General features: G+C 49.4%; 1 protein-coding gene across 1 annotated transcript; it reads right to left on the bottom strand.

Moving 5' to 3' along the window:
* Window positions 1–5,187: 5,187 nt before the first annotated feature.
* Window positions 5,188–24,785, bottom strand: ST6GALNAC1 (ST6 N-acetylgalactosaminide alpha-2,6-sialyltransferase 1). Its single transcript, XM_027654235.1, has 10 exons — window positions 24,594–24,785; window positions 18,718–18,869; window positions 11,070–11,706; window positions 10,087–10,255; window positions 9,729–9,900; window positions 9,211–9,349; window positions 8,706–8,809; window positions 8,059–8,148; window positions 6,752–6,851; window positions 5,188–6,353 (listed from the first exon to the last, which is right to left on the bottom strand). The coding sequence occupies exons 1-10, from the start codon at window positions 24,783–24,785 to the stop codon at window positions 6,183–6,185; spliced, it is 1,926 nt and encodes a 641-aa protein (XP_027510036.1). The 3' UTR covers window positions 5,188–6,182.
* Window positions 24,786–26,669: the final 1,884 nt, after the last annotated feature.

Here is a 26,669-nt window from a genome sequence, read left to right on the forward strand (position 1 = left end):
AAAAGTCTTGTGGTCTTTGCCATGATGAACTGTCCAGCTGGGAGGAAGAGATCTCCAAAAATCTCCCGGAGGATTTGCATATCCAAATTTGTTCAGCGCGGGTCAGAGGTGCACTTAAGAAGGTGCCAAAAATCTGCTCATAAAACACATCCCTGAAAATTCGAAGTCTGGACGCCGGGAGCAGGTTGCTGTGTCAGCCCTGCTGGAGAACATGGGGCCATATGGCTGCCTGAGGAGGCACGGCCATCACATCATGAAAAATTCATCAGCAGATGTCCCGGGAGGCTGACGCACGGCCCCTTCCTGGCGGGGCGGGGAGGGCAACGGGAGCACCTCAGCCAGAGCTCCCCTCGCCAGGCTCCCTGCCTGGAGCACACAGGGTCACACTCAGCACTGAGAAGACACTGTGGATGCTCCCTGACACTCTCCCTGCTTGGATTTGTTGGTGCTACTGCAACCAAAGTCAGGAGGCGAGGGGGGAAGTGATCACAGGGAGGATGCCTGGATGTGGGGTTGAGGGCAGGGTGGTGGCAGCGCTCAGCTGTGGGACCAGAGATGCTCAGGGCTGTGCTCAGCATCACCCCATGGCACCTGCAGCTCCAAGCAACCCCATGCTGTGGGTGGGGAAGGGGGTTGGGGGTGCAGCTGTGCAGCCAAACTGAGCTGGGATGCCCTTGTTCAGAGAAGGGCAACAAAGCTGGAGAAGGGGCTGGAGCACAAGTCTTGTGAGGAGCAGCTGAGGGAGCTGGGGTTGTTTAGCCTGGAGAAGAGAAGGCTCAAGGGTGTCCTTATCACTCACTACAACTCCCTGAAAAGAGGTTGTAGCCAGGTGGGGGTCAGGCTCTGCTGCCAGGCAAGAAGCAACAGGATGAGAGAACATAACCTCAAGCTGTGCCAGGGGAGGTTTAGGTTGGACATGAGGAGGAATTTCTTCACATAAAGGCTGATTAAACATTGGAATGGGCTGCCCAGGGAGGTGGTGGAGGCACCGTCCCTGGAGGTGTATTGGGAAAGACTAGTTGACATGGTATTGACAGGTCACAGGTTGAACTCAATGATCTCAGAGGTCTTTTCTAACCTAATTGATTCCATGATTCTATGATCTTTGTGCCAGTGTGGCAGGATGTGGCCCATCGGGGAAACACACCCTTTAGTCCCCTCCTGTTCCTCCCCTGTGGGGATGAGCCCTGGGCTGAGGTGCCAGGTCCTGACCTGGTGGTGGCAGGACTTGGCTTAGGTTGGCTCATGTTGGCTCCTCTTGGTGCTGCTGGGCCCAGCCCAGCTCTTATCACAGTGTCTGTGCATGGCAGAGCCCTTGGCCAGCCCTGGACCGCTGACCAGGGCCGAGATAAGCCAAACACACAGTTCAAAGGCCATCCACTCTCTGCTGGCATGAGGCAACCTGTGAGGCTCTGAGCTATGCCCTGGAGGGGTGCAGAGCTGGGAAACACCTTTGGGAAATTAGGGTGACAATGCAAACTGCTGCCTTCCCCCTTCTTGCCAGCTCTGGGCCAGCAGCAGGGCAATCAGTCCCTGAGGGCTTCCCAAAGCCATGCAGCCATGGGGACAGGCCAGGCTCCAACCCCAGAGCTCACAGTTGGGGAGAGGGGACACCACCTCTGAGTGTGGGTGGGCACCAGTCCCTTATCCACCCACCTGTGTGGTCCCATCTGACACTGCTGCCGTGGGAGGAGTGGAGGGAGCGTTGGGATGTCCCCAGGACTCAGAGAGTGTTTTTCCAGGATTTACCATCCCAAGGTCTCGGTCAGCCCAAGCTGGGAAAGCCCTGCAGCACCCAAGCTCAGTCTGGTAGAGGAGCCCAGACTACCACAGCCCCTCGGCATGGGAAGCAGGGGCTGCTGCACCCCCCGGAGCTGTTCACCTGCAGGGCCCTGCCCCAGCACCTGGAGGGCTGACTGGCAGGTCAGCTGGTGCTTTTTGCACAACAAAGCCATGGGCTGCTCCTTTATCTTGTTCTCCCTCCCCTATTATCAATAGTTTTTCTGGTCCAACTGGATTTACCTGCTACCACATCCCCAAGAAAGGGAGAAGGTCCACACAGCGGGAGGTGAGGAGGGTGAACCCCCCACCCCTGCACACCCAAGGCCTGCCCCAAACCTCTCTGCAGTTGGGGAACATAAATAGCATCTGATAAGACACTAGCACAAGGCCTTTTGTGCTGACCTGGAGCAGGCACATGCCTCTGCTACACTCCCACAGCATCCAATCAGCCACGGCAGCTCCAGAGCAATGCATCTGGAGGGAGCACCTGCTCCATGCCGGGAAGCTCTGGCTCCTCTGTGCCTCAGTTGCTTGCCTGGGAAGAAGAGAGACAGGAGTGATAGTCTGGATCATGGCACAAGGTTGCCTTGGAGCTGTGTATGGCACACACAGTGGCTCCCTCTAGCACCTGCTTGGGTTTGGTCTTGGCTGCCAGCACTGGCAAGTACCTCAAACCCCAAGGTTTGTGTCTGTGAACACGCAGCAGGACGTGGTGGTGCCTGCTCCTGCTAGACAGGTGAGCAGTCACACTGGAAGAAGGAAGAGGTGGAAATGAAGCAAAATATTCAAAGCCCTGCCAGGAAGGTGACCGTGTGAGAGCTCCTGGGTGACAAGTGGCTTTGGTTCCTGCAGCCTGGCAGGGAATATTTAACTCCTGGGGAACGCCAGGAGGAGTCAGGCACGGCTCTAATAACAACTCACGGTGCTCACCAACAGCTTCTGAAAAAAGCAGCGCTGACACAACAGCAGCTTCTGGACATGCTGAGACACAGTTGTGTATTCATTACCCAAATCAAACGTCTCTGTTTAAATCCTGCAGCCCCCGGAGCTCCTGGCTGTCAGTGGGGAATCCCCTGCTGGTCGCTGGCACTGGGTGTCCGTGCACAAGGAGGAGTCGCTGTGTCTGAGCACCCCGGGGGATGTCAGACCCAATCCAGCTGTCTGTCCCTCTGCCCGCGCTGCCTTCAGCTCCGTGTCGTGTTGCAGGAGCCGAGGCCACACCTTTACACACTTTGTGAGTGGCACTCACAGGTACCAAATCTCTGCTCCATGTGACCCTACATACCCCAGCGAGCCCCCGGGCCACAAATCCCGCGGGCAGGCGGGTGTTACAAAGCAGAGGACACTGGGGGACACTGGCGTGGTGCAGCGTGGGCAGCTGCAGGGCCGTGCATGGCACTGGGACACGGTGCCAAACCTGGATGTGCCAGCCTCGGCACCGTGCCGGCAGGTCCCTGAACAGGAGCTGCCACCTGGTGGCACAGGGACAATCCTGCTGCCCTGCCAGCCACAAGGATGGGGACATTTGGGGTGGCCCTGCGCCCTGGCACTGGCTCCGTTGAGCTGCACTGAGCAGGCTGGGGCTACTCCAGCACAGTCCTGATTTTCCCCTGGGACACTCACCCAGCTGAGGTCTTGCCCAAGCCCCAGATCCTGGCTCTTGCCAAGGGTACTCCAGCTGTATCTGCCCTCCACAGGTTTTGCTCCATTAGTTTGTGCCAGGACAGAAGCTGGCTGGGAAATGCCACCTCTGAGCCCCCTCAGCTTCCTGTGGCTGCTCTGGATCTGATGCCACAAGATGAGGTGGCCCTGGTGAGGCACAGCTGGACTTGTGCTGCAGGGTATGTGTCCTGGTGTGTGCCACAACTCAACCAGCCCACAGTGGGACAGGAGGTCTTGGTGCCAGGGGGGACAGGAGCAAAGCAAGGAGGTGAAGGGGACCACCAGGTCAGAGTAGCTTTCCTGGGATCAGAGATGATGTGACTTTGAGCTTGCTGGGAAACTCCAGAGCACAGCAAAGGCCCTTCTCCAGCCAAAGTTATCCCTGATAACATCAAATGGTGATGACTGTCTTGAGAGGAGGGCGTGGAGGGAACAGACTGCTGGTGGGGAAAGCCTCCTGGGAAGTTTCCTTCCCTTGACTCTGGGAAGCCTCAGCACTGAAGAAAAGCGTGGGCTGGGGGCTGCCAGCCCACCCCAAAGCCTCCTCACCCACGAGGGGATCCTTGTTCAGTGGGACTCAGCCCCATCCTCCTTCCCAGAGCAGAGGGAAACAAAAGAGGAGGAGGGGGAAGGGAAGGGTCTAAGAGAAACTTCTTCCAACTTGTCGGGAAGAGAAAAGCCCTATTCAGGCAGGAAGAATACCCGTGTGGAGCCGGTCACTAAGCAACCCGCAGCAATGTGGTAGGGCCTGAGGGACAGGCAAGGAACAAAAGTGTCTCGCTGCCCACCCAGAGCCCTGGCAGGGAGAGCCTACATGGCCTGGGGACAGGGGACACAAGAGGTGCACAGCCTCCACGAGGGTCCAGAGCTCCTGGTGCAGGGGTTCCTCCTCAGTCAGCTCTGCAGGGTGACCGGCCTCCAACAGGCTTCCCCTTTGCTGCTCAGGAAGGATTTGTGGTCTGCTCCTGTGGCTCCCCATGGGCCTGGTGTTCACACAGGGCTACATCATTCCCAACAGAGGCACAGTGCATTTTGGATAGCTCCCTGCTTCCACGGACACTGTGAGTGTGTATGGGCAGAGCAGCCCAGCGCAGGCTACACCCTCTCCCAGAGAAGTTGAATTCTGCATTTAGATTCAAAATGTGGGGGGCTGTCCGTTGCAAACAAGCTCAATGAGACATGATCAACTGCCTGGCCTCATGGCAGCACAAGGAAAAAGGGACAAAGGAAATCAAGCCTGACAAACCCTGCTGACAATCCCAGCTGAAATGCTTCCCTTGGGCTCCAGGGAGTCCCTGGAGACGCTGCTTCCCCATCTGAAATGCTGCAGAAATGGGAAAACACTCACAGACAGAGCAGGTCCAGAGACCAGCCAGTGTGCAGCTGGTTAACTCCAGGGAGATGCCCTGGACACTGGAAGTGGCTTTTTGTCTGCATAGTGTCACGGGGGGAACATCCAGCCTTTCACACATTTGCCTTGAGCATCTGATACACTTGGAGGGGACAAACCTTCCTCAGAGAGGTGTTTGGCCAGCGCTGATCCCTGTCCTGCAACAGACAGGTGAACAAGGGGGGGATGCTCAGGTGTGACCACACAAACTGCAGAGCTTCTAGAGATGAAGGTGATCTCAATAACCTTCAGCCCTGCCCTTCCCTGCCTTCATTATCTGCTATGTCTCAGCCTTTAAAGCATCAGCTCTGGATGAACTAAATAACCACAACCCACAGGGCTACAGTGAGAGATCAGCTTGGCCAAAGTAGTGCCATTTATTTTATGTACAAAACCCCTTTGAGAAGGTCAACATGTTGCATGTGTCCTGCACACAGTACCATGGGGGACAGGCACTCCAGCCAGCAGCAAGGAAGGGCAGCATCCATCCCCAGGCTTGGAGAGCTCCCACCTCCCCTGGCAGGAGGACAGACACAGTGCTCTGGGCACAGCTGGGAGCCAAGCATGACAAAGTCCAGCTAAGCATGGACTTGGCACACCAGGACCATGCCAAAAAATTCACATTTTGTGCAGCTATGGGATCCCTGGAGCAAGAGGCACCAGGTACTGCATGTCTGCTGCACCATGGAGAGCAGTTACCTGCCCTTGAGCTGATGGCAGTGCTCCTTTGGAAGTGTCACAAGGCCACACTGGGAAGCAGAAGTGAGACTCATTCTCTCTTGAGTTAGTCACCTGGAAGTGTCCAGTCCATCCTTTTTATCTGCAGGGAGCAGAGTGAGAGCAGCACCTCCAGAAATAAAGTCAACCTGAGACAGGGCCTGTGTGTGCATCTCCATCCACTGGCTCCTGAGGGAGCTTGTTTAGACAATACCCAACTCCACAGTGGGCATCACTAATGGAGAGGATCCACCAGAACAGAAGGAGCCCCAGCCTGAGGAGCACCTCCTTGCAAAGAGAGAAAACTTGGATTAAATAAAGGACACATATGCTGTCCAGATCCATCCTGGATTCTGTTCTCCCAATACCTGTGCCTACAAAACCCAGCAGGAGTCTTGCAGTACAGCCACAAGGATTTTGTTGGCACTCTGCATTTTCTTGTTCTTCTCTGGGTCTGCAGCATTCACACATTTGTGCAAGTGGTGTGAAAGAACAGAGGTGCTGAAGGAGGGAAATGTCTTTGTGGGGATGAAATGTGCCTGGCAGCCCAGAACTAACCTTGGCTCTGGTGGTCCTCTTCTGTTCACAGTGAGGTGTTGAGATTTCCCAAGCAATGGCTCTTGCCTCACAATCAGGATCTCTGGTAAAGCTTTATGATATTCTCATCGTGAAGCTTTTTCCACACCTCCTTCTCCAGTTTGAAGTCGTGGTTAATGTAGAAAATCAGTCGCTTCCAGTCCTTGTCGTAGTAGTGATCCGAGTACTTCTCATGCCCCTCTGTGATGTAGCCATAGGCACTCACCTGGGAAAGATGGAGACGTCCCTGGGCAAGGGTACGGAGGGTGGGGGGAGCTAAGTGAAATACAGGACATAGTTCCCAAACAGGGAAGGAGCACAGGACAGAGATGCCAGCTGGGGCTCCTCTGGTGACTCCCCATGGGGGCCCAGAAGGACCAGATTATGAGCACTGGCTCCTGCTGGCTCCTCTCACTGCCTCCCTGGGAGCTCACATGCTCTAGGTCACAGCAGGCCTCACAACCTCTGTGTGAGCTGTTTTAGGGCTGTTCCTCTCGTCTTCAATCTGCTCCTCCACAGTAACAACAGCCCACATACTCTCAAGGCAGACAGTAGGCAGGGTTGTAGCCACCCCTGCTCTCCCCTGCCAGACAGTGCTGGGTGCAAGAATCACGGGGCCCTTACCTGGTCACAGAGGTGGAGGGCAGTCAGCAGCAGGAAGGCCCCTGTTGTGGGTCTGTACAGCCTCCAGTAGGGCTTTTCCAGATTTTTAGATTTTAAAAACCTGCAGCAGGAGAAAAGAAAGCACAGAGCAGTTGCTGGGTGTGGTGTTTCAAGCGGGGCACACCTTTCCCTCTGTAGCCTCCGTCACATCTTCCTTCCTTGCAGCAGGTTGTGGCCACATGAGGCATTTCAGAGAAGCCATGAGTATGCCCAGAAGCTCCATCACCTGCACTGCAACCTAAGCACAGCTCTGGCCCAGCTTTATGGAAGTGGTAGCAGGGATTGAGGCAGTGGGGATAAAGAGGGGATGGATTAAAGGATCTAGTAGGTTAAAGGCCACTACTCTTAGGTCTGTCATTTGCCTTGCAGTGCTGAAGTGGCTTTGAAGCTCTGTGGTATATCCTGCTCCCCATCCACATCTAAGAGTGAAACGAGACATAGGGAAGGTGCAGAGGAGGGTCACAAAACCTGCCAGGAGCTGCATAACCTGTGTTATGACAGGAGTTGTTTGGAAAGCAGGAGTCCACACCAGGAAAAAACAGCATTGAGTCCTCATGGCCTTGGAAAGGACCCAAGTCAGAGGGGAGACGTCAGAACGAGCAGGGAGTGCTGGCCATCTGGCTCTCAGGGAAGGCAGAATGCAGCTCTCAAGGAGACTGAAGGGTAAAGGCAGCCAAAGCAGGCACGACAGGAGCTCCTGTTCCTACATCTCAGTCACGTGTGGCCCACGATGGGCAGATCTCAGTGACAGCAGGCTTGTGGACAGGATTGGAGGCACAGAAGAGCAGCAGCCAGACCAGGCAATTGGGGTGCTGAAGAAGGGCCTATTATGGTGTTTGAGGGGACAAACAACCTCAGGAGTCTAGAAGGAATCTCTGGAGAGAAGGTCTGTTACAGAGCCTTTCTCCAAGGTGCTCGGCAATGGGGAATATGAAAGGTTGGTCCTGAACTAGATCAACTATTACGGCACTTCAACAACACTCTTCCCACATTTAAAGTTGCCATTTGCCCAGGATCTCTTTTGGCTGCAGAAAGCCAAACTGTCTCCAGCTCACAAATTCTGGATGACTACCCACCACTAACATCCCACTGCAGCACCACAGAGAATTTCAGCTGAGTGCACACTCCTGAAGTTTACCCCCAGGCTGCTGGTGTGGCTGAACTGCAGTTACAAGGGAGCAGAGAGCTGGGAGGAGAGCCCAGAGACAGACAGAGATGGTGCCAGCCAGAAAAAACAAGCCCACTAGAGCACATAACCCCCAGATCACCTGTTTTTCATGTATCTGAGGAAATCAGGGTGAACCACCAGGTATCTGTCCATTGTGAAATCTTTGTCAAATTTCTGCCGGGGCTTCTGCCTAAAGACAGGAATGGGGAGACTCAGGATGAGATCCTACAAAGGATCAGCTCTTGGTGGTAAGAGAAGAACCACAAGCACTGTGAAATTATTCTGCAACATTTCCCAGATTATGACAAAGCCTCCATAGCCTGTGTGCGTTGCAGAGGAAGAGATCAGGGAGGAGAGGCAACAACAGGAGACAGGAATACCAAAAAGCACATGTTTGTATAGGCAAGAATTGGTGAAACCAGGCTTTCATCCATGAGCAGGCCACCATGTACAGACACCAAACCAGACAGCAGCATGTGCTCATCCCAGAGGGCCACAAAACTTTCTCCAAGCTCTGCCCACACACCACTGAAATCAGCTACCTCTGGGAAGGAGATGTATTGGTTACAGCAGTGCTCAGAGCTGTGGAGGAAATGAGATATTTCTCCAAACAGATATGCCAGGGGAGGGAAGCTTTAGCCTGGCTTTACCCTGGCCTGCCCCTCCTCAGGGCTGAGCACTGTAAAGGAAAAGGGCAAAACAGAGAGTTCCTCACTGCAGGCTGTAGAGGGGGCTAGTTTGTTTTACCCGCTGAGGTTCAAGAATCCTTTCCTAATTTCCTTGTTGAACAGAAGAGCCTTCAGCCACTCATAGTCTCTAGCTCCCTCCAGGAAGTGAATGTATTTGACATGCTAAGAAAACAAATGAGCATTAACGAACAGCACTTCAAAAAAAAAAATTAAAGCAGACATCTTCTTTAAAAACAAAATGCAAGCAGACATCTAGGCTCACTGAGTTTCTTGGGCACACATCTTCAGTCTGCAGCTTTCAACTAGCCCACAGAAGCAGAATGGAGATAACCTCTGATGTGCAGCTACTTCTACATGCCAAAAGGCTGGGCTGGGACTGACACAGCTTGCCACTGCAAATACTCACTCCCAGCCAAGGCAGTGCAGGTTCCCTCACTGAGGGAAATGCTGAAGTGCTGGCTCAGCCCCTTTGCTCCTCACGCATGGCAAGAACAGAACTGAAGGCCACAGACAAACAGCATCCCATCAAAGCTGTGCATTCATACAGCATGGACCTGACTTACTTTCTCCTGTGGGATGTTGCTGAACCCTCTGTGTCCCAAGATCTGAAGAGAGGAAACCAGGGAGTAGGCTGTGAATCCATAAAAGGAGGTTTTTGTTCCCACATCTTTTTCATAACCTTTGATTACAGCCCCGCTCAACCTGAGCAAGGAAATGAGAGGAGCAGAGTTAGGTGACCGCTGCAAACCCTCACGTCCATGTTCCTAACAGGAAAAGGTAGTGTTAGTCTGGAGGAAGGGAGGACTAGGCCTGTTCTGAGAGGCACCCTGATGGGCAGGAGAGCCCCTGCTCTGGAGATGGCTCTTTGTGGCTCAGTTGTGAACACAGGCTGTGGGTGTTCAGGAACTTCGCAATTACTTTTTGACTTTTTGTCTCCTCCCACCATGAGTCATTTTGGCACTTGGGAATCAGTGCAATAGTAGAAGAGATGAAGTGATGCAGCCACAATTACCTGCTAGCCCAGAAAGTAGCTGTTAAGTTAAGGTAGCTGTGCATCTTCTGAGGAGGAAGCCTGCCTTACCGGAAGACATAGTCATGGGAGTCAATCTCCTGGCCCATCCCAGAGTTATTCAGTATTCCTCCATTCCCCACGACAGCACAGCTGATGCATGTTGGAACGCTGCTGTTATGGTTGGCCAGGAGCAGCTGCTGGTGGGGATTCGGGGGCAGCAGGGACATGACCTCCTTAACCACTGTGAAGCAAACATGGTGGAGAGTTATCAAGAGCCTTTGGGATGGACACAGTGAAATCACCACAGTTTCCACCAGGAGGTCCACCTAGCCTTTGACAGGGAGATGCTGCAAAGCTCTGGCTACTTGGCATCATGTTCCTGTTGGGAGTCTGATGGTCCCATCCTGACAAGCCCTGAGGGACTCACATGAATAATTCAGGTCCATGAAGCCATATGGGGGTATAAAATGCTCCAGGCGGTTCCATTCACTGTCACTGAAGTATCTGTTGTCTGTGAAGATCATGATGTTGGGCAGGAAAAGATCCCGCAGCCAGTCAGACTTGGCAGCTCTGGCCCTCACTGATTCAGAGCAGGTCTTGAAAAACAAAAAGAAAACAATAAGGACTGATGAGCAGAGAGCTGATCAACCTGACTGAGTGCCAGTGCTTGTGTGCCTGTGTGTGACAGGGTCAGAGAGAAACACAGAAAATCCAGTGGTACATCAGTCATTCCACTCAGCATCCCCATCACCGTGAACATGAAGCACAATTTCAGCACTGCACCATAACTACCTGGCAGAAAGTTGCCTACCATGGAGCCAGAATGACTCCAAGTCTCCAAGACTTTCCTCTTCAGAATAAGAGGCCTGTGATGCTTAAATGTTTTACTGGCTTTGGGCCTCATTAACTGATGCAAATTAATATCTGTAAAAGGTCTAACCTGAACTTAGCAAATAAGGCTATAAGAAGTAATAATATGCTATAATAAGCAGTGTCCATTGGCAACCCACCTCACAAGGTCCTCAGGAAGCACCTTAGAACATGGGGGATTAGATCACCGTTACCACTCCCTTTAAAGGTACCAAAAAAGGTACAACTTGTTCAATGTCATAAATTAATCACTGTGAAATGCACTGCTGGACAGAGAATCCAGTACAGGCTGACCTCCAAATGAACCTATGGAAACACACGAATTGCAGTAAGTTCCCATATTAAAGCACAACAGAGGACTGGCCAGGCTGAGTCATACATGGAGGTGTTCCTGTCTGGGTCCCACCAGCATCTGCAGTGAGCTGACCTACCAGCTCAAAAATCATCCTCAGCTGCAATGGGCACACATGCCCAGGGGACAGCAGACAAGGAGGTCAGTGGGGAGGCATTCTTGGTGAACATACACACCATCACACCCACCGAAGCTGGAGAGGAGTTATCCAGCAGGTACTTGTCCTCGAAATCCCAGTGTGGCTCAGATGTGTAGTTAGCAGCGCTCAGTTTTGTCTTTTTTGTCACTGCAGCAGCCTGAGGAACAGGTCTTGCAGTTTTCACTGATGCAGGAGGCTCTCTGGGTTTTGATTGGTCTTGGGATCTGTTGTTTTCATGAGCTCCCTTCACCCCAGAGGAGGGTTTCACTGTTGCCTTCTCCTTGGCTCCCTGCGCCCTGGGAAGGGGTTTCACTGTTTTCTTTTCCTTGGCTTCTTCCATCCCTGGAGCTGGTCTCACTGTTGTTTTCTCCTTGTTTCCCTGCACCACAGGGGCTGTTTTCATTGTTGTCTTCTTGATTCCCTCCAACTGAGGTGGTGGTTTCACAATCATGTTCTCCTTGGCTTCCTTAACCCCGGTAACTGGTTCCATCATTTTCTTCTCCTCCTCCTTTCCTTTCCATCTTGGTGTCTTCTCCACCACATCTTTTTTGAGCTTTGTGATGTCTCTCCTCAAAGTCACCTCTAAAAACCTCCTGGAGTTCCCATTATCAGAACAGTTTAAACCCTGTTGCTCTTGGTTGTCCACTTGTTGCGTGTCTGGGGCATGTTGAAAAATGTTCAATTTCCTGAATGCAACCAAGGAAAAAGCAGACACATCACACACACTTTCCACTTAACACTGAACACCCTCCAGCCCGTTTTTAGTGCTCTTCACTCTGAGCCTCTCTCTGTGCTTTAGAGCAATTTCATTTTGATCTTTGCCAAAGTGTTATTCAACTTCCTATACCATTCTGACCTGAATTCTGCTTATCTCCCCACTGAGCAAATCCCAGAGGTACACACTCCTCTTCTCAGCACTTGGCTCATGAAACATTCACACTGCCAGTCACTAGCAACCAGTACAGCACAGCTTTGCCCTGCACTGGGCAGGACCCCTGGCAAAGTCCCCAGAGCACTGTTGTTTTGGAGATCCTGAGCTCAGGACATGGCACCAACCACGAAGGCAACCATCTGGCTCTTTCCTCTGCCAGCAGAGCTCTGTGCTTCAGCAACAGAGCAGGAAGATCTTCCAGAACTCAGGAAGGGAAGTCTAAGAAGTGAAACTCCCTCCTTTACCCTACAGAATTTCTTGAGCATTTGGGCATTCTCTGCCACAAGGCACTTCTTCCTCTCCTCCTCCTCCTCCTCCTCAGTCAGCTAATGCAATGGCATCACACAGCACTAACCAGGTACACGTCTTAGGGCAGACACCCTGAAGCCATTAAAATGTAAAATCTCTACGTTTTTAGCACTTGCCTCTAATATTGCAGCTGCCCTGTTGCCTGATTCAGAGGCACAGGCAGGTACAAGGTTATCACAGGAGGACACATCTGCCAACAGCAGAGGAGCCACCTGCAACGAGACTGGGCTGAAACCCAGCAGAAAAATCAGGGCAGAAGTGGTGGGGTTTTGTCCCAAACATTCCTTCTTATCTGCACATGGCTGGAGGGTGGAACAGGAAAAAGGAAGGTGAAAAATTCCTGCAGCTGAGCTTTTATGTACAGCAAAGCTTTTTAGGATAAACCATCATGGTTGTGGCAGTCTGATTTCACACTCGTGTTCAGCCTTTGCTTCCAAGGTAATAAATGGGAAAAAAGCACTTCTGCAGATAACAGGCTGTAGATAACAGTTCAGTTGCTGCTGGAATTTGATGGATGCCATAACACTCTGATAGTGTTCAGGAAATTATTAGGTAAGGAGGCTTTTAACAGTTGTTTTGTATCAGATAAATACAGGAACCTTTGCAATGAGAAAAGTGAGAGTTTGTAAAACGTGGCCTGTCAGCTCCACTTCTCTCATAATCATCAGTCAGTTACAATCAAGAGTGTAGAATGTGCTTTTGCAGTGGGTTGACCCTGGTTGGATGACAGGTACTCACTACAGCTGTTCTCTCACAGGTACTCACTACAGCTGTTCTCTCACTTCCCTCTGCAATTGGATAGAGGAGAGGAAAAAAAAAGTGAAGGATTCATGAGTTGAGAGCTGGGAGAGGCACTTACCGATCACCATCATGGGCAACAGACTCAAAATGGGGATATTAATTGGATTTGTTACTAACAGGGTCAGAGCAAAAGAGTGGGAAGTAAAATAATCTTAAAAACACCTTGCCCCCACCCCTCCTTCCTTCTATGTTCTCCCTCCTCCTGCCCAGCATGCAGAGGGACAGAAATGGGGCTCACAGTCAGTTGTTGTTTCTGCCGCTGCTCAGGGAGAGGAGTTGGAGTCCTGCCCGGGCTCCCGTGGGAGCTTCCCTCTCCATGGGCTTCAGGTCCCTGCCAGGACCCTGCTCCATCCTGGGCCTCCCTCGGGGTCACAGCATCCTTCCTGCATCGACCTGCTCCAGCATGGGAGCCTCCATGGGCTGCAGGGGGGGGGTCTCTGCACCCCAGTGGTCCTCCATGGGCTGCAGAGGCACAGCTGCCCCACCCTGGCCTGCACCATGGGCTGCAGGAGCCACAGCTCCTGGCCTGGAGCACCTCCTGCCCCTCCTGCACTGACCTTGGTGTCTACACTGTTATTCACATGTTTTCACTCGGCTCTTCCCTGGCTGGAATTTTTTCTGTGCAGCAACCTTCTGTTATCCCAGAGGCGTTACTATCATTCCTAATTGGCTCGGCCTTGCCCAGCAGCAGGAAGCCCATCCTGGAGTCGGCTGGCATTGGCTCCACCAGACAGGGGAAGCTTCCAGCAGCTTCTAACAGAAGCCACCCCTGTAGCCCCACCACTACCAAAACCCAGCCACAGAAACCCACTACAGCTTTCTATCCTCGCGCTTCACGTATAAACTTGCGTTGCTGTTTACTGCCCAGTAAGAGGAAAGATTTTATGTGTACACTCTAAGTAAAGAGATATTGGGTAAGGTAGCTCAGGCAGATCTTAAATCCCTTGATGAATGTCTGTTGTATTTTTAAGATGACATTTAAAACTTTGAAATTAAAGGGCAGAAAACAAGTAAAACAGGGCAGTATGACAAATGAAACAGGGCAGTATGACAAACCATTCCCCACTCCATTTCCCTGTGTGCTGTCTCACAAGGCCAATTCCACCCCAGCTCTATTACAATTGCCCACATGGCCAAACACTCGTGCCTACACAGGACCCTGCTCTCCTGCCCAGCATTTTAAATTCAGACAAATTGTCAAAGCAGCTCATCCAATTTCAGGCTCTAGAGTCCAGCTGGCAAACAACTGCAGAAGCTCAATGACACTTACTGTCATTTCCTCTCCTTTTACAAAGCCCAAGGACAAATAGAGGATAAAGCCACAAAAATGTTGCTTTGTGTATTTTATGTTACATATAAAGGTACAGAAATAGAACTGCCACACAGATAACCACAGGCAGCTCATAACTTGTTGTATTTCAGTTGCAAAAATGAAGTAAATTCTTTTCAGGCATTTCCATCACCTGAAACTATGGCAGAATTAAACAGCTTCAAGCAGCTGGGCATGGAGAGCCAGTTCTTGTCCCAGCTCTCCCACTGATGGGCTCTGGGTTTGAGGACAACTCACTTCACTTCTCTACACCTCCTCCTTCTCTCCTTTTTCCCCCACTGCCTCCCTGGTGCAGATTCTAACCTGTACAAATTGATAGCTGCCCTCAAGGTGTGGTCTCAAGTTGCTAGAGCTGAGCTAAACTCAAGTCACCTCCAGAAGAGATGCAGATGTTCCCAGCCTCACTCTTCCTGCCTGCCTCCACAGCATCAGGCCTGGGACATCCAGCTGAAAACAAACTCCATCAAGCTGAGCCAGATGAGCTCACTGGGAGAGCTGGGACCAGATGAGGGTGGTGGGGAGGCTGGGGGGTGGTGCTTCCTGTACACAGCACACTGCACCACAGAATCACAGAATCAACTAGGTTGGAAAAGACCTCTGAGATCATCAAGTCCAACCTCACATCCATGAGCCATGCTCCTTCTAGGAAAGGCTCAAGTGTCTGCAGGGCTAATCCAAGGAACAGTGCTTCCCGCCAATGATGCTGGAGACACTTCACTGCAGTCTACACTGCAATTCCCTCCACACCCCTTCTTGAAGGATTTGCTTGACTATTTATTTAAAATATATATATATATGGATCATGTCTGCATGACACTGGTCTCCCAGTATGCAGCATATTTGTGTTAGGAATCAGCTGCTGGACTCACTAGAAATTGGAAGGCATCCAACCCAATTCCCTGTGCAGCAATACAATCTAGATTACGGCTGAATAAAGTCATTCGGGGAGCCACTGCAAAAGCAAATACTGTGCAGTGCCAAAGTGTGAAAGCAGGCAGCAAAGTGTGAAAGCAAAGTGTGCTTTAAACAGCTACACAAGCAAACCTTAGAAACTAGGGAGCCAGCAGAAGTAGGTTTTTGATCTGTGGATCTTCCAACACCATGCTCTGCCTGAGTGCGGTCTGCTAAAGTAAAGTGGTCACCTAACTCAGATCAGCAGTGCAAGTTTTAGGGTGAAAAAGAGAGAGGCAGAGAAAGAAAGCGAGCACAAGTACTCTGCCCAGACAGTGCATATCATGAGGAAGCAGGTCTCCTACCTGAAAATCCTTGTCTTCTCCAAGGAGCTGAAATTGGCAATGAAGATGCAAAAGTATGTTACAACAATGAGGCAAATCACGGGTTTGGCAATTTTAGGGAGCCTTATCCTGGAAAATCGCATGGTGGGATGCCCGGGAGCGTCAGAGACTCTGCTGCCACTGCCCAGAGGCGCTCGCCAGGCGCTGCTTTATCAAGGTGTGTTCAATGACTGGGCTGGTCTTCTCCCTGGATTTGCCTACAGGAGTGTGCACACCCTGTCTCACAGGATTCCCAGACACTTTGCACACAGATCCAAATTCTCAGGCCAGACATCAGCTTTTTACTATTCCTGTGTATCACCATAAAACCATAAAAAGGTTTGGCGAAATAAATGCTTGAAGAAAAGTACAAAGATCAGTGTTTACAGAGCTACTGTGCTGTCTAGTCTTTTATGTGGATCTGAATCATGGGTCATCTAACGTCACCACCTGTGACTCTTAGAACGTTTCCATCAACACTGCCTCTGTACAATCCCAAACATCCACTGGGCAGATTATGTGACTAATCCATCTGTTCTAGAACAAGCAGCAGTCACAAGTATTGAGGCCATGTTGCTGAGAACACAGCTGTGATGGGCAGGGCACATCTCCAGGATGAAGGACCAACCACCCCCTCCCTAAAATCCTGCTCTATGGTGAACTTGCCACTGGCTGCTGCGAGAGAGGAGCCCTGAAAAGGAGATACAAGGACTCCCTGAAACAACATCTCAGCCTTGGCCACATTGATCACCATAACTGATCTACTCTGGCCTCCAGTTGGGAGGTCTGGAGACACCCCATCTATAATGCTGCTGATGCCTTTGAGAACGCAGCAGGATCACTCTTGAGGAGAAAAGACAACACAGAAAGAATCGTGTCTTGCAGAATATATCTACTAAGGAGTCCTTCTGCTGTGCCTTTTGCAACTGGATATGTCTATCTTGTATTGGCCTTTTTAGCCACCAACGTGCTTGTAACAAACGTGGGTAGAGCCCTCCCCAAATCTTCGTTCACGAAGCCCAGCCATGATGATTGTAACAAATAGTGGGAAAAGACCTTTTACTGCAAACAGTGGAAGTTTCCTATGTTTTCCTTAATGAGATTGGTCTGGTAAGAAGGAAACCCTTCATCTCTGATCTGGCAGAAGCACCACTGGGAACATGTGTGAATTATGGAAGTAGCCATCGTTACAATCAAAGAAGCTTTCATACCACCACTTGCCCAAGGTTTTAGATATAACCATAAACATATATTCTTCATGCAGTAATTGCTTGCAGCTCCAATCCAGAAGCAATCCCTGCCCCCCAAAAGCTGATGGATAGGTACACATCCATTTTACCTTGTGATTGCTTTGAAATAAATCAAAGTAAGAGTCGTTGCAAATCCAGAACAGAGAAGTTTGTGTTATGAAAATCCCAAGTCTGTGTGGAATCAATTTGGGCAGTCCACAGTACATCACCCCAGCAGCAGAGGGAAAGATCTACAGAGATGAACACCACAACCAGATAAATGCTTATCTTTATCAGGTAGTTTCACAGTAAAGGGCTATTTTTAGTTTCCAAATTGTTAAATATTAGCCCTGACAGTTCACAGGGAGGTGGCCTTAGTGCTCTTTATGCATAGGCTGCTTTTGCACAGCTCTTATAAAAAAGTCAAGCTCAGTTATAAAAAAAGCTTCTGTTGATGGTATCAACAAAATCTCAGAAGCATGATACCGAATACACAGAGAACAGAAGGTGCCTGTTTTATGTCACAGGAAAGCCAGTCAACAGGTTTCACAGCTACCTTGCACCCCTCCACACAGCACAGCAAATAGCTGCAAGGACTCCCTGTACAAAGCTCAGCAGTAGCTGATTTTTTTTATTGTCCATACTTGCCAACAAGTTACTCTCTTTGGATTTATGTGCAAAGCATTGGTTATCAGAGGGCCTACGAGAGAAAAAATGAAACAATAACATAGGTTTGAAAAGCCTTTGAAGAAATACAAGGGAGGTTGTTAGCTCAAGGCACAGCCCTGGCTCCATCTACAACAAAGCATTTCACTGTTGCTCAAACTGAGCCCAGGATTGAAGGAGAGATGTGTTGAACAACTACAGGCACTGAGAAAGGGCTCAGCCAAGGTATTGCCGTATTCCTGGGCACTGCTCATGAGCTCCAGGCACTTTCTACAGAGGTGGGCTGCAAGGTGCAGCAGGCAAGTAGCAATTCTGTGCCCACAAAATCTCCAACAGGACATTCTTACAGGAATAAGTATCAATCCTGCACTCATATGCAGCACAAACAGCAATGGCTTCATTTTAGCCTTCCTCTCTCAAGTCCTATGCACCTTCAGGTATTCAGCTTGGAAGAAGCTGCTTGTGTGCAACTAGAAAACTTTTTCTGTTAATAGGATCTCAAAGAGAAATTCTGGAGGCAGCAAACACTTCCCTTCAACCTTCTCCATGTACCATTACTGCAAAACCAAGAGCCACAAGGGATAGCAAGACTCCTACAACCAGAAACAGATGGATTTCTTTGCTTTTAAGGAACTGCTCTGGTGATCGTGGAGAACATGCCTGTAGCACTCTGTGTTCAGGAAAGCTTGTGCTTGGGGGAATATCCAAATCTCTGGCAAGCACATTAGCCAAAAGCAGGCTTGCTATGCAAAACACACAGCTTTCCACCTTCTTGGTGTAAGAAAAGAAAACCTAAAAACCCCTCTCAGAGTACTGACTTCTACTTCCTTGGAGTATCATTTCATCATCCTCCACCTCCACTACTGAAATCTGTCAGAAGTGAGGCAGCCAGGCTGGTTAGCTGAAACATGAGGTCAGATTGGGAAATGGGGTTATATTGGAACTCTCCAGGGTGACCTGGTGAAAAGTGAGGCCAAGAGCAAAGCTGGTCCCTTATAAAGCTCTATAAGAAGTAAGATGCTTGGGGTACACAGGGCTCCCAGCCCACAGACAGGAAGATAATAAGCAAAGACTGCACCTAACACAGGGACTGGCCTCTCAAGGGCCACAGGCTATGCCAGCCTCCTTTTCCAAACACATTTCTCTGGCATTCCTACCAGCAATCCCAGGAGATGCTGCTTCTCTCGTGGCGTAGAGACTCCAAACCCAGCACTGCTGCTCCATGTTCAGTTGCCCAGTTACCAACATCAGTGAGCACAACAGAAGCTCTTCTATTCTTCAGTGCTGTAAAAACAAGATGACTTTGTTTCTAAGCAAACTGCACCTGGGATCAGCAAGTGAAGGTGGTTATCTGTCAGCCCTTTTTCATCTCCAACAGTCCATTTAATTCCACATCCACTTAACTACATCCTTGTTACATCCTGGACATATAGAAGGCAGATTTGCCTGGTTTGTTTTTTTTTTTTTTTTGTTCATAAGCAAACGTCATTGCTATTAGATCTTAAACTGTGTGTGTTGTGGGTGTCAGCTGCCATTTGAACTGTGCCATAAATTTATCTGTGGGCACGCTTTCCAGAGGGCTGTGTGTCAAATCTTGTTGACTTGCCTGTGCCCTGTGTGCTTTCCATTTTCCCATGTCTCTGGGTTATGGAACAGAACATCACAAGATGTATTTTAAGAACAGAGCTCTTCTACAAATTGATCCAGCCTTTGCTGCAGGGTAAACTTGTCTTTCAGTGATGGCTACATCGTACCATAACCAGTACTTGACTGGAAGCCAGTGGAATAAAGAGCTGCTAAAGAAGCTGGGGGTGTTTGGACCTGTTCACAGTATTACTTGATGATAGAAGAACTGAGTTGTAAGTGGAAGAGAAAAAGAATGACATTGCCTCCAGCATGTGACTGCTCAATGGTCATGCCTGTGGGCTAGCAAAGGCTTAGCTTGGCAAGCTTAGTTCCTTGTTCTCCTCTCCCTGTTCAGCAGTCATCTCCAGAAGCCAAAGCTTTCAGGCTGGGAATCTGAGGAGGAAGAAATTACAAGAGCAAACTCTGCACAACTATTTGTCTTGCTTTCACCAAATAAAACCCATAGCCCAAAAAATCCTAAGCTTCCCATAATTCCACATTCACTTGTCATTTTCCAGCTAGTCCCTTCCCTTCTGCACCAAACTTTCCCTCAAAAACACTGAATAAGCACTCAGAGACAACAGCATTTGTCGAGGCAAAGCCCCCACATCTTCCATTGTGGCACTTTCAAGAATACCCACAGTTTTGTCACAGAGCAAAGCCCCAGCAAACTGTGCCAGGAGCAGGGGAACGGCTTAGAGAGCCAACTTGCCTGTGTTCTCCAAGGGCTGAAATGCCCCAGGAGGGAAAGAGACAATGGATTTGATGGTGGAACACTTGAAAGTGGCTCCTCAGTGTCCACACAGCAAAGCAAAACTTGTTGGGTTTTCATTAGTGCTGATTTGTGGGCTTGGCATCCAGCCCCACCCAACTAATGCCCTCGTAAAAAAACTGCTTTGAATCTGTGTTGTGACAGCAGATGACATGGGTCCAAACCTAGAATATTTCTCCCTCTCCCACACAGTAATGGGACCATGGGCAGGCTCCTCCAGCCAGCTCCTACACACCATGGAATGTCCTTGCCTGGAGCAATCACTGGGAGATGGAGTGTAAGTGCTCTTAATTTGACCATATTACAGCCTCTGGTTGCTGGAGCTTGTTTTAGTTCTTTCTGTAAACACGGTGAGGACTCAGCTTTTGAGCTGTTCCCATGGCCACAGCTCTGGGTGATAATTGACCTCCCTGTACAGAGTGGAGCAGATCAACTCTGTCACAACACGGCCTTTCTGCTTCTTGAGCTCTTCGCCATTCACCTCACCCTGCTTAAGCTGCAACCCTGAAATGCTCTGGTCTCAGCATTCCTTCCTCACACACACAGCACTGAGAAGACTAATGAGCCACCTCGTTTGAGAGAATTTAAAAAGCCACAGAAAAATACACTCCCAGCAACAATGGCTGGAAACATCAGCTGGAGTTACACAGGCTGGAAAGAACCAGGAATCCCTTATCCAAATGCCTCCCTCAGCAGCCTTTTGTCTGTGCCATCCCAGCAGGAAGCTTAGCACAGCACCCCAGAGCTGCCAGACAGACAGACAAACCGACACCACTTCAGGGCTGAGATGGGCTGTGAAGTTTTTCCCCCCACCCCCTTTAAAATCTGTTTGATGGAAAGGAAGAAAGCATTCTGTTTCCTGATCAGGAATCTCTCAGACCTGGTCCCCCAAGGAGCAGGGCAGCCCTGCAGATGGGTGAGGAGGTAATTTATTAGACTCATGGCTAGTTGCCCTCCCATCAGAAAAGCAGCCTCTACAGCTCCTCTCCCTGACAGCTGCCAGGAGTAGGAGCATTCCAGCACTCTTCACTGCTGCAGAGAAAGAAACACAAGAATCACAGAGCCCAAATTCTTCTCCGTACCCCCGGCAAAAAAATGCAGGCGTGTTATCTCAGCATGTCACATCTGGCAGCAAAATTCAGTCCCTGCACAGATATAAATTACATCTGTATGTGAGTCTACTACTTTCAGAGCCATAAGAGAAGTATTTCTTGGTAAAGGTCTTTCCCATTTTCTTCGCACTGATTTAACATCAGAAACCATCCCCCTTGACATCTCTGGCAGGACAAATGTACCATTTGGCATCCTTTGGGGTGAAAAGTGCTACAAGGAATGCAAGATGTAAGCCCGCTTCTTGAGTGGTATAAATCATCCTGTCCCTGTCTTACACTTGGAAAACATGGCCTCACAGTGCCTTTCTCTCTGTTCCTCACTGACAGGAGCATCAGAGAAGCACAGTCACATTTTTAGCTGCAAGAGTAGGACAGTCACAGGGTTCTGTGAGGAGCAAGATGGATTTACTGCTGGAAATATGATGCTTCTCTTCCCTTCTCTCTCTTTTGTCTATTTTCTTCTATGTACCAGCTCTTCTGCTTTATTTAGACACATACAGGGTGCTACTTATGTCCATCCTCCTCCCATTAACTTGACAGAGATGTTTGCCAGCCACAGAGAGAAGGTAATTCTTTGCCACATCAGCTGCACAACACCCATCAACCTCGTACAGGGAAATCCCCAGGCAAAGTAATTGCTGGGCAGGAGAGCAGCACTGTGCCTTTGCACTGGAAACAGAGATCCTTGTGCTCAGGAAGGGCCTGACATTCTCTCCTGAGTCCCTGGAAACTGCTTGGCATCTCTTCAATCTGGGTTTGTCTCACAGGCCTTGGATTTCCAGGATGCACAGTCTCAGCCAGAGCCAAGAGGATCAGCCAGCCTGTTCCTAATAGTTCTGCACGATGACATTCATAATTTCCTCCCAGAGCTGCCCTTCCTAAAGATGTGCCATGGAGAAGTCAGGCAGGACATACACCCAGTGTGTTTGTTGCTAACTCTGCAGCTTGTACCTCATGCTTTGTGTCCCCACTTTTAGTTATCAAATGACAATGATCAGGCCAACAACAGAAACAGTCTAAGCTGTGCTGTTTACATATGATGTCAAATTCGGGGGGTGTCCAGCCCTTGTGTTAATCTCTGTTATTCTGCCATTACAGCTCTCTCTGTAGTGGGCATTTGGCACTGAGACACTATCTGTTCATTTAGAATGAGTTACACTGCAGGGCCACAGCAACAAAGGCTGGAAAAGTCACCCTGCAAGGTCACCTCGTGCAGTTCCAATCTTCAGTGGTATCTGAACAAACCCTGTGACTGCAAGCAGATGTCAGTTGGGTCCTGTCTCTCTTTCAGTGCCTATAATGTTTCCCTCCCTCTCCCTAAGCAATCTACACCACTGCATCACAGTTCACTGACCCCCATTTCCTTCACTCCACCTTGCAGCTTGCTCAATGTCCACATTCATATTTACCACTTAACACTGTAACCATAAGTAAACACAAGCTCAGACAACTAAAATAACACATTAAATGCACAAAACAATCAAGAGCAAGAGGACACATTGCTCTTTATTAAAATAAGAACTGTGGAAAGTTATTCTTCTGGTTGTTTAATATCAGAATAATGTGAGCTATTCTGTGAAACCATATGGTAAAGGGTTCTCAGAATCCAAGAGAAATAAGAAGCCCTTGGGTTTATAGACCTTTTGTAATTTACCCTAAAGCACTTGCAAATTCCCTTACTGTGGGTCCTTCAGGGGATGCTGACAGGCAGTCCTGGCTGAGAGGAGTATGAGGAGCATTGAACACTTTTTCAGACAGAAGGTCTCTGAAATAAAGAGAAAGGAGACAAGGCAGCAAAAAGCAGCTAATCACATCAGAGTTTAACCAGGATGGTGCCAGCAGTCCTGCTTTTGCCCAGAACTCCAAGGATATCTTTTTGCTTTCAGCTTTATCTCTCTTTGCTTTCAGCTTTATCTCTCTTTGCTTTCAGCTTTATCTAGACACTGGTGGCTCCACCACAACATCCTCAGAGCCCTGATGGCTGAAGCCACCACGCTCCAGCAGCTCACAAGTCAAGGGTGGGCTATTTGTTTTGCCAAAGTACTTCACTGTTGGTCAGGAGGTAGATCAATTTGATATCTCAAGTGCCCCACGAACACATTAAAATAACTACACTTTTTCATGGATGGAAGTTCATATGTTCCCTAAAATACAATTTGACTTGAGAATTAGCTTTTTCTCCTATCTACAAAATGCTCATTGTCTCAAGATAAATAGGTGGCATTTTATTTGTGTAATTTTATGTGGTTTGCTGTCTAATCCATCCAGGAAAAACATTTCCTGTCTTATCACGTGGTTGATTAATCTTTAGGTTTTCTGTTATCCTGTAAAACATTTCATTGTCTAGGGATTGCAGCTAAATTGCAAGTCAGGTTCTCGAGGCCACTCCTTGAGGTGTAAAACACTGTATTCAGCCAGCCTCACGCTTCTCTTGATATCAGCATTTGGCAAGGTCTGGCCTTAAAACTTCAAGTAAACCAGAGGCCTGCAATTCCATTTATGCATAAATGATCAGTGCATGCTTCACTAAAAAGGACTGGGTGGTCACCAACACTACCATGGTTTTCCTGCAGGCCAAACTGAGACACACTCATGCCTGCAAGCACCAGTTTTATTAACCTGGTTTGACTCAAAGCAGAGTCCTGGCAATCGAATTTTGTTTCAACACTGCAACTGGCAAGTGGAATTCACACATGGAGAAAAGATGAGTAGAGCTGTCAAACAACAGACCACCCTTACACCATCCCTTCCTATGTGCACCTAAAGACAACTGTCAGCTAAGTGACCTGAGAAGCACCCAGCCAGCTCTTTCTCCAAAACTAGGTCCACATGGCTCTTTTTGTTGTAGTTTGTGCTCACAAAGAAGGAAAAAGAACTCCTGCCCTCTGGTAGATTTGTTTAGAGAAGGAAAGGTTTGTACACGGGGGTCTTGGATAACACTATGTGCTGTTAACCCCTAGGTTGCCAGGACAGAACCCTGCCATTACCATCACAACATGCTCTCCCACCTTGGGACAACGTGGTGAATCAGTCCTGGGCTCCCAGATCCCACCCAACCCCAAGGGTCTGCATCCCTGTGCCCCCACAGACTGAGCCAGTCACTATAAGTGCAGAGGGCAGGATAAAACCCACCGTATTTTCATACCATTAGCAAGAGAGCTTCTGCCTCATCTTTTGTTGCAGAAAGGTGAGCAGGGACATCAACCCCATCATCACAGGCTTGTCAGTATAAATACTAACAAACTGCCACATGCAGTGCAGATCACTGATGGGTGCAGCATATCCTTGTACAAACAAGGATAATCCACCCTTTAGTAAGAAACCATTTGCCACAAAAGGCCATAGGAGGAGCTGACTGTCTGCCAAAGACAGACCTTTGTCGTGAAGGAGCCTGGGAATGGATGAGCCAAGACAGCACTTCTGCTGGACACCAGGATAAAGGTACTGGATGCAGGTCCATCATCTTCTCTGCCTGTGCACTCAAACATTTTAAGAACAGGCTGCTCCAGTATGGGTCCCCTACAGGGTCACAGATCCTACCAGGAAACCTGTTCCAGTGTGGGCTCCTCTCTCCACAGGTCTGCAGGTACTTGCCAGGACCCTGCTCCAGCATGGGCTTCCCATGGATCACAGCCTCCTTCGGGCATCTGCCTGCTCCAGTGAGGGTCTCCTCCACGGGCTGCAAGTGGATCTCTGCACTCCCACTGCCCTCCATGGGCTGCAGGGGCACAGCTGCCTCACCATGGTCTTCACCACAGGCTGCAAGGGAATTTCCACTCTGGTGCCTGGAGCACCTCTTCCCTTTCTACACCACTCACCTTGGTATCTGCAGAGCTGTTCCTCTCACACTGTCACTCCTCTCTTCTCTGCCTGCAATTACACTGGTGCAATAACTTTTTTCCTTCTTAAACATGTTATCCCAGAGCTGTCACTGTCATCACTGACTGGTTCAGCCGTGACCAGTGGTGTGTCTGTCCTGGAGCTGGCTGGCCTTGGCTCTGTCGGACATGGGGGAAGCTTCCAGCATCTTCTCACAGAAGTTACCCCTGTAGACCCCCCCCCGCTACCAAAACCTGGCCACACAAACCCAATACAACCCATAAGGATCATCAAGTCCAACTCCTGGCCCTGCACAGGAACAACTCCAAAAATCCCACCATGTGCCTGGAATCTTTGTCCAAATGCTGCTTGAACTCTGGCAGGCTTGGGGTCGTGACCACTTCCCTGAGGAGCCTGTTTCCCACCTCAGCTGTGCTGACAGCAGTTTCTAAAAAGCAAGGCAAAGGAGGTGTGTAGGACAGAGTGCAATTTCCTCAGGACATTTTAGGGAACCACCTCATCAACCCACTCACAGCACTGCCAATTTAACAGTGTGACTGTAGGGCTGTTGAATCTGTTGTGGTCTACACACAAAATGAGGCCCAACGCTCTTGGCTATTCATGGGCAGCTTGAAAATAGCCGGAAGATAAACTTCCCCCCCAAAAACAAGTTTTCAGAATGCCTCTGCTCCTATCTCAAGGTCACTGGGTTCACACACAGTGGTACTCCCCTTCTTCACTAAGGTCATACAGCTCTATCCTGCCACAAGGACAGCGGATGAGACACAGGAATCCTTCACTGCAGGACAAGAACACAGCCCACAGAGGAGAAAGAACTGGCAAACCCAACCTAAAATTTTCGTGTGGTGCTGCCTGAAATAGAAGTCTTCTTGCTCATGCCAAAAGTCAAACTTCACCACTACAAAGTTGATTTAAGCGTGTGGGTGTGAAAACTTCAGCACAGTCTGAGCAGAGAAAAGCTGAGGTGTCTATTTTCTCCATCCGGTTTCTGCTGGTCTTTCTCCTGCTGCAGTGCAGGTAACACCCTGTGTAACTCATCCACTGGCTTCACATCAGGGTGGAAAAACAAACAGAACAAAGCCTGGAAATGGAACAGACAATATCTATTCAGACTCATCAAAAATGAAGTGCATAAGCACACAGACAGATCTTTTAACAAAAAGCCAAAACAAACAGAAAGTTCAGAAATCAACAGGTGTGAGTCTCCCTCCCAGCCATTCTGACCATATCTTAGAAGTATCCAGAATCTATAACTCTTCCCTTTTGTAAAAGACATAGCTCTAACTTTTAGTAAAGTGTCAGATGCTGGGACAAGCCTAAGCAGTCAGTCATTCCAGCTCTTTGCAAATCTGTTTCCCCAGGCAGTCTGGTTTATCCACCCAGTCACTTCACAAAGTCCCTCTTCACTCTAAAGGTCACAGTCTTTGTCTGCTGGGCTATACTGTTTCTCCTCCAAAGTTAAACAGCTGGGTTTTTCAGTGGTCCTTGCTGACATGAAAGGACACATTCCACATAAACAGAGTGACAGCTAAAGGGAATTCAGGGTGACAGGAGGGATTAAAAAGATCCTGTGCCTCAATGGGGAACTAATACTGAGTCCAAACAGGTTAAAATAAGATAAGAAATTAAGGCAAGAATCTGATGCTGCCACTCACCTGAAGTCAGAACTTGCTTCACATATGAAGCACTGGCATCCTCAGAGAGGATATCTCACTCTATCTGCTGACCTCTGCTTTCCCCCACGTTGGCATGAGCCAGT

Source organism: Corapipo altera, unplaced genomic scaffold, assembly GCF_003945725.1.
Source record: "Corapipo altera isolate COAL_440 unplaced genomic scaffold, ASM394572v1 343, whole genome shotgun sequence".
Taxonomy (NCBI): domain Eukaryota; kingdom Metazoa; phylum Chordata; class Aves; order Passeriformes; family Pipridae; genus Corapipo; species Corapipo altera.

Excerpts from the sequence above, each read along its gene's own strand:
- ST6GALNAC1 (XM_027654235.1), bottom strand. The coding sequence starts at position 24,785 with ATGGAGGGCAGTGGGAGTGCAGAGATCCACTTGCAGCCCGTGGAGGAG. Across the intron at positions 11,707-18,717 it reads AGCATCTCCTGGGATTGCTG|GAAATTGAACATTTTTCAAC; the intron begins GTAGGAATGCCA and ends GGTTGCATTCAG. Across the intron at positions 8,149-8,705 it reads GGATTCTTGAACCTCAGCGG|GCAGAAGCCCCGGCAGAAAT; the intron begins GTAAAACAAACT and ends TCCTGTCTTTAG.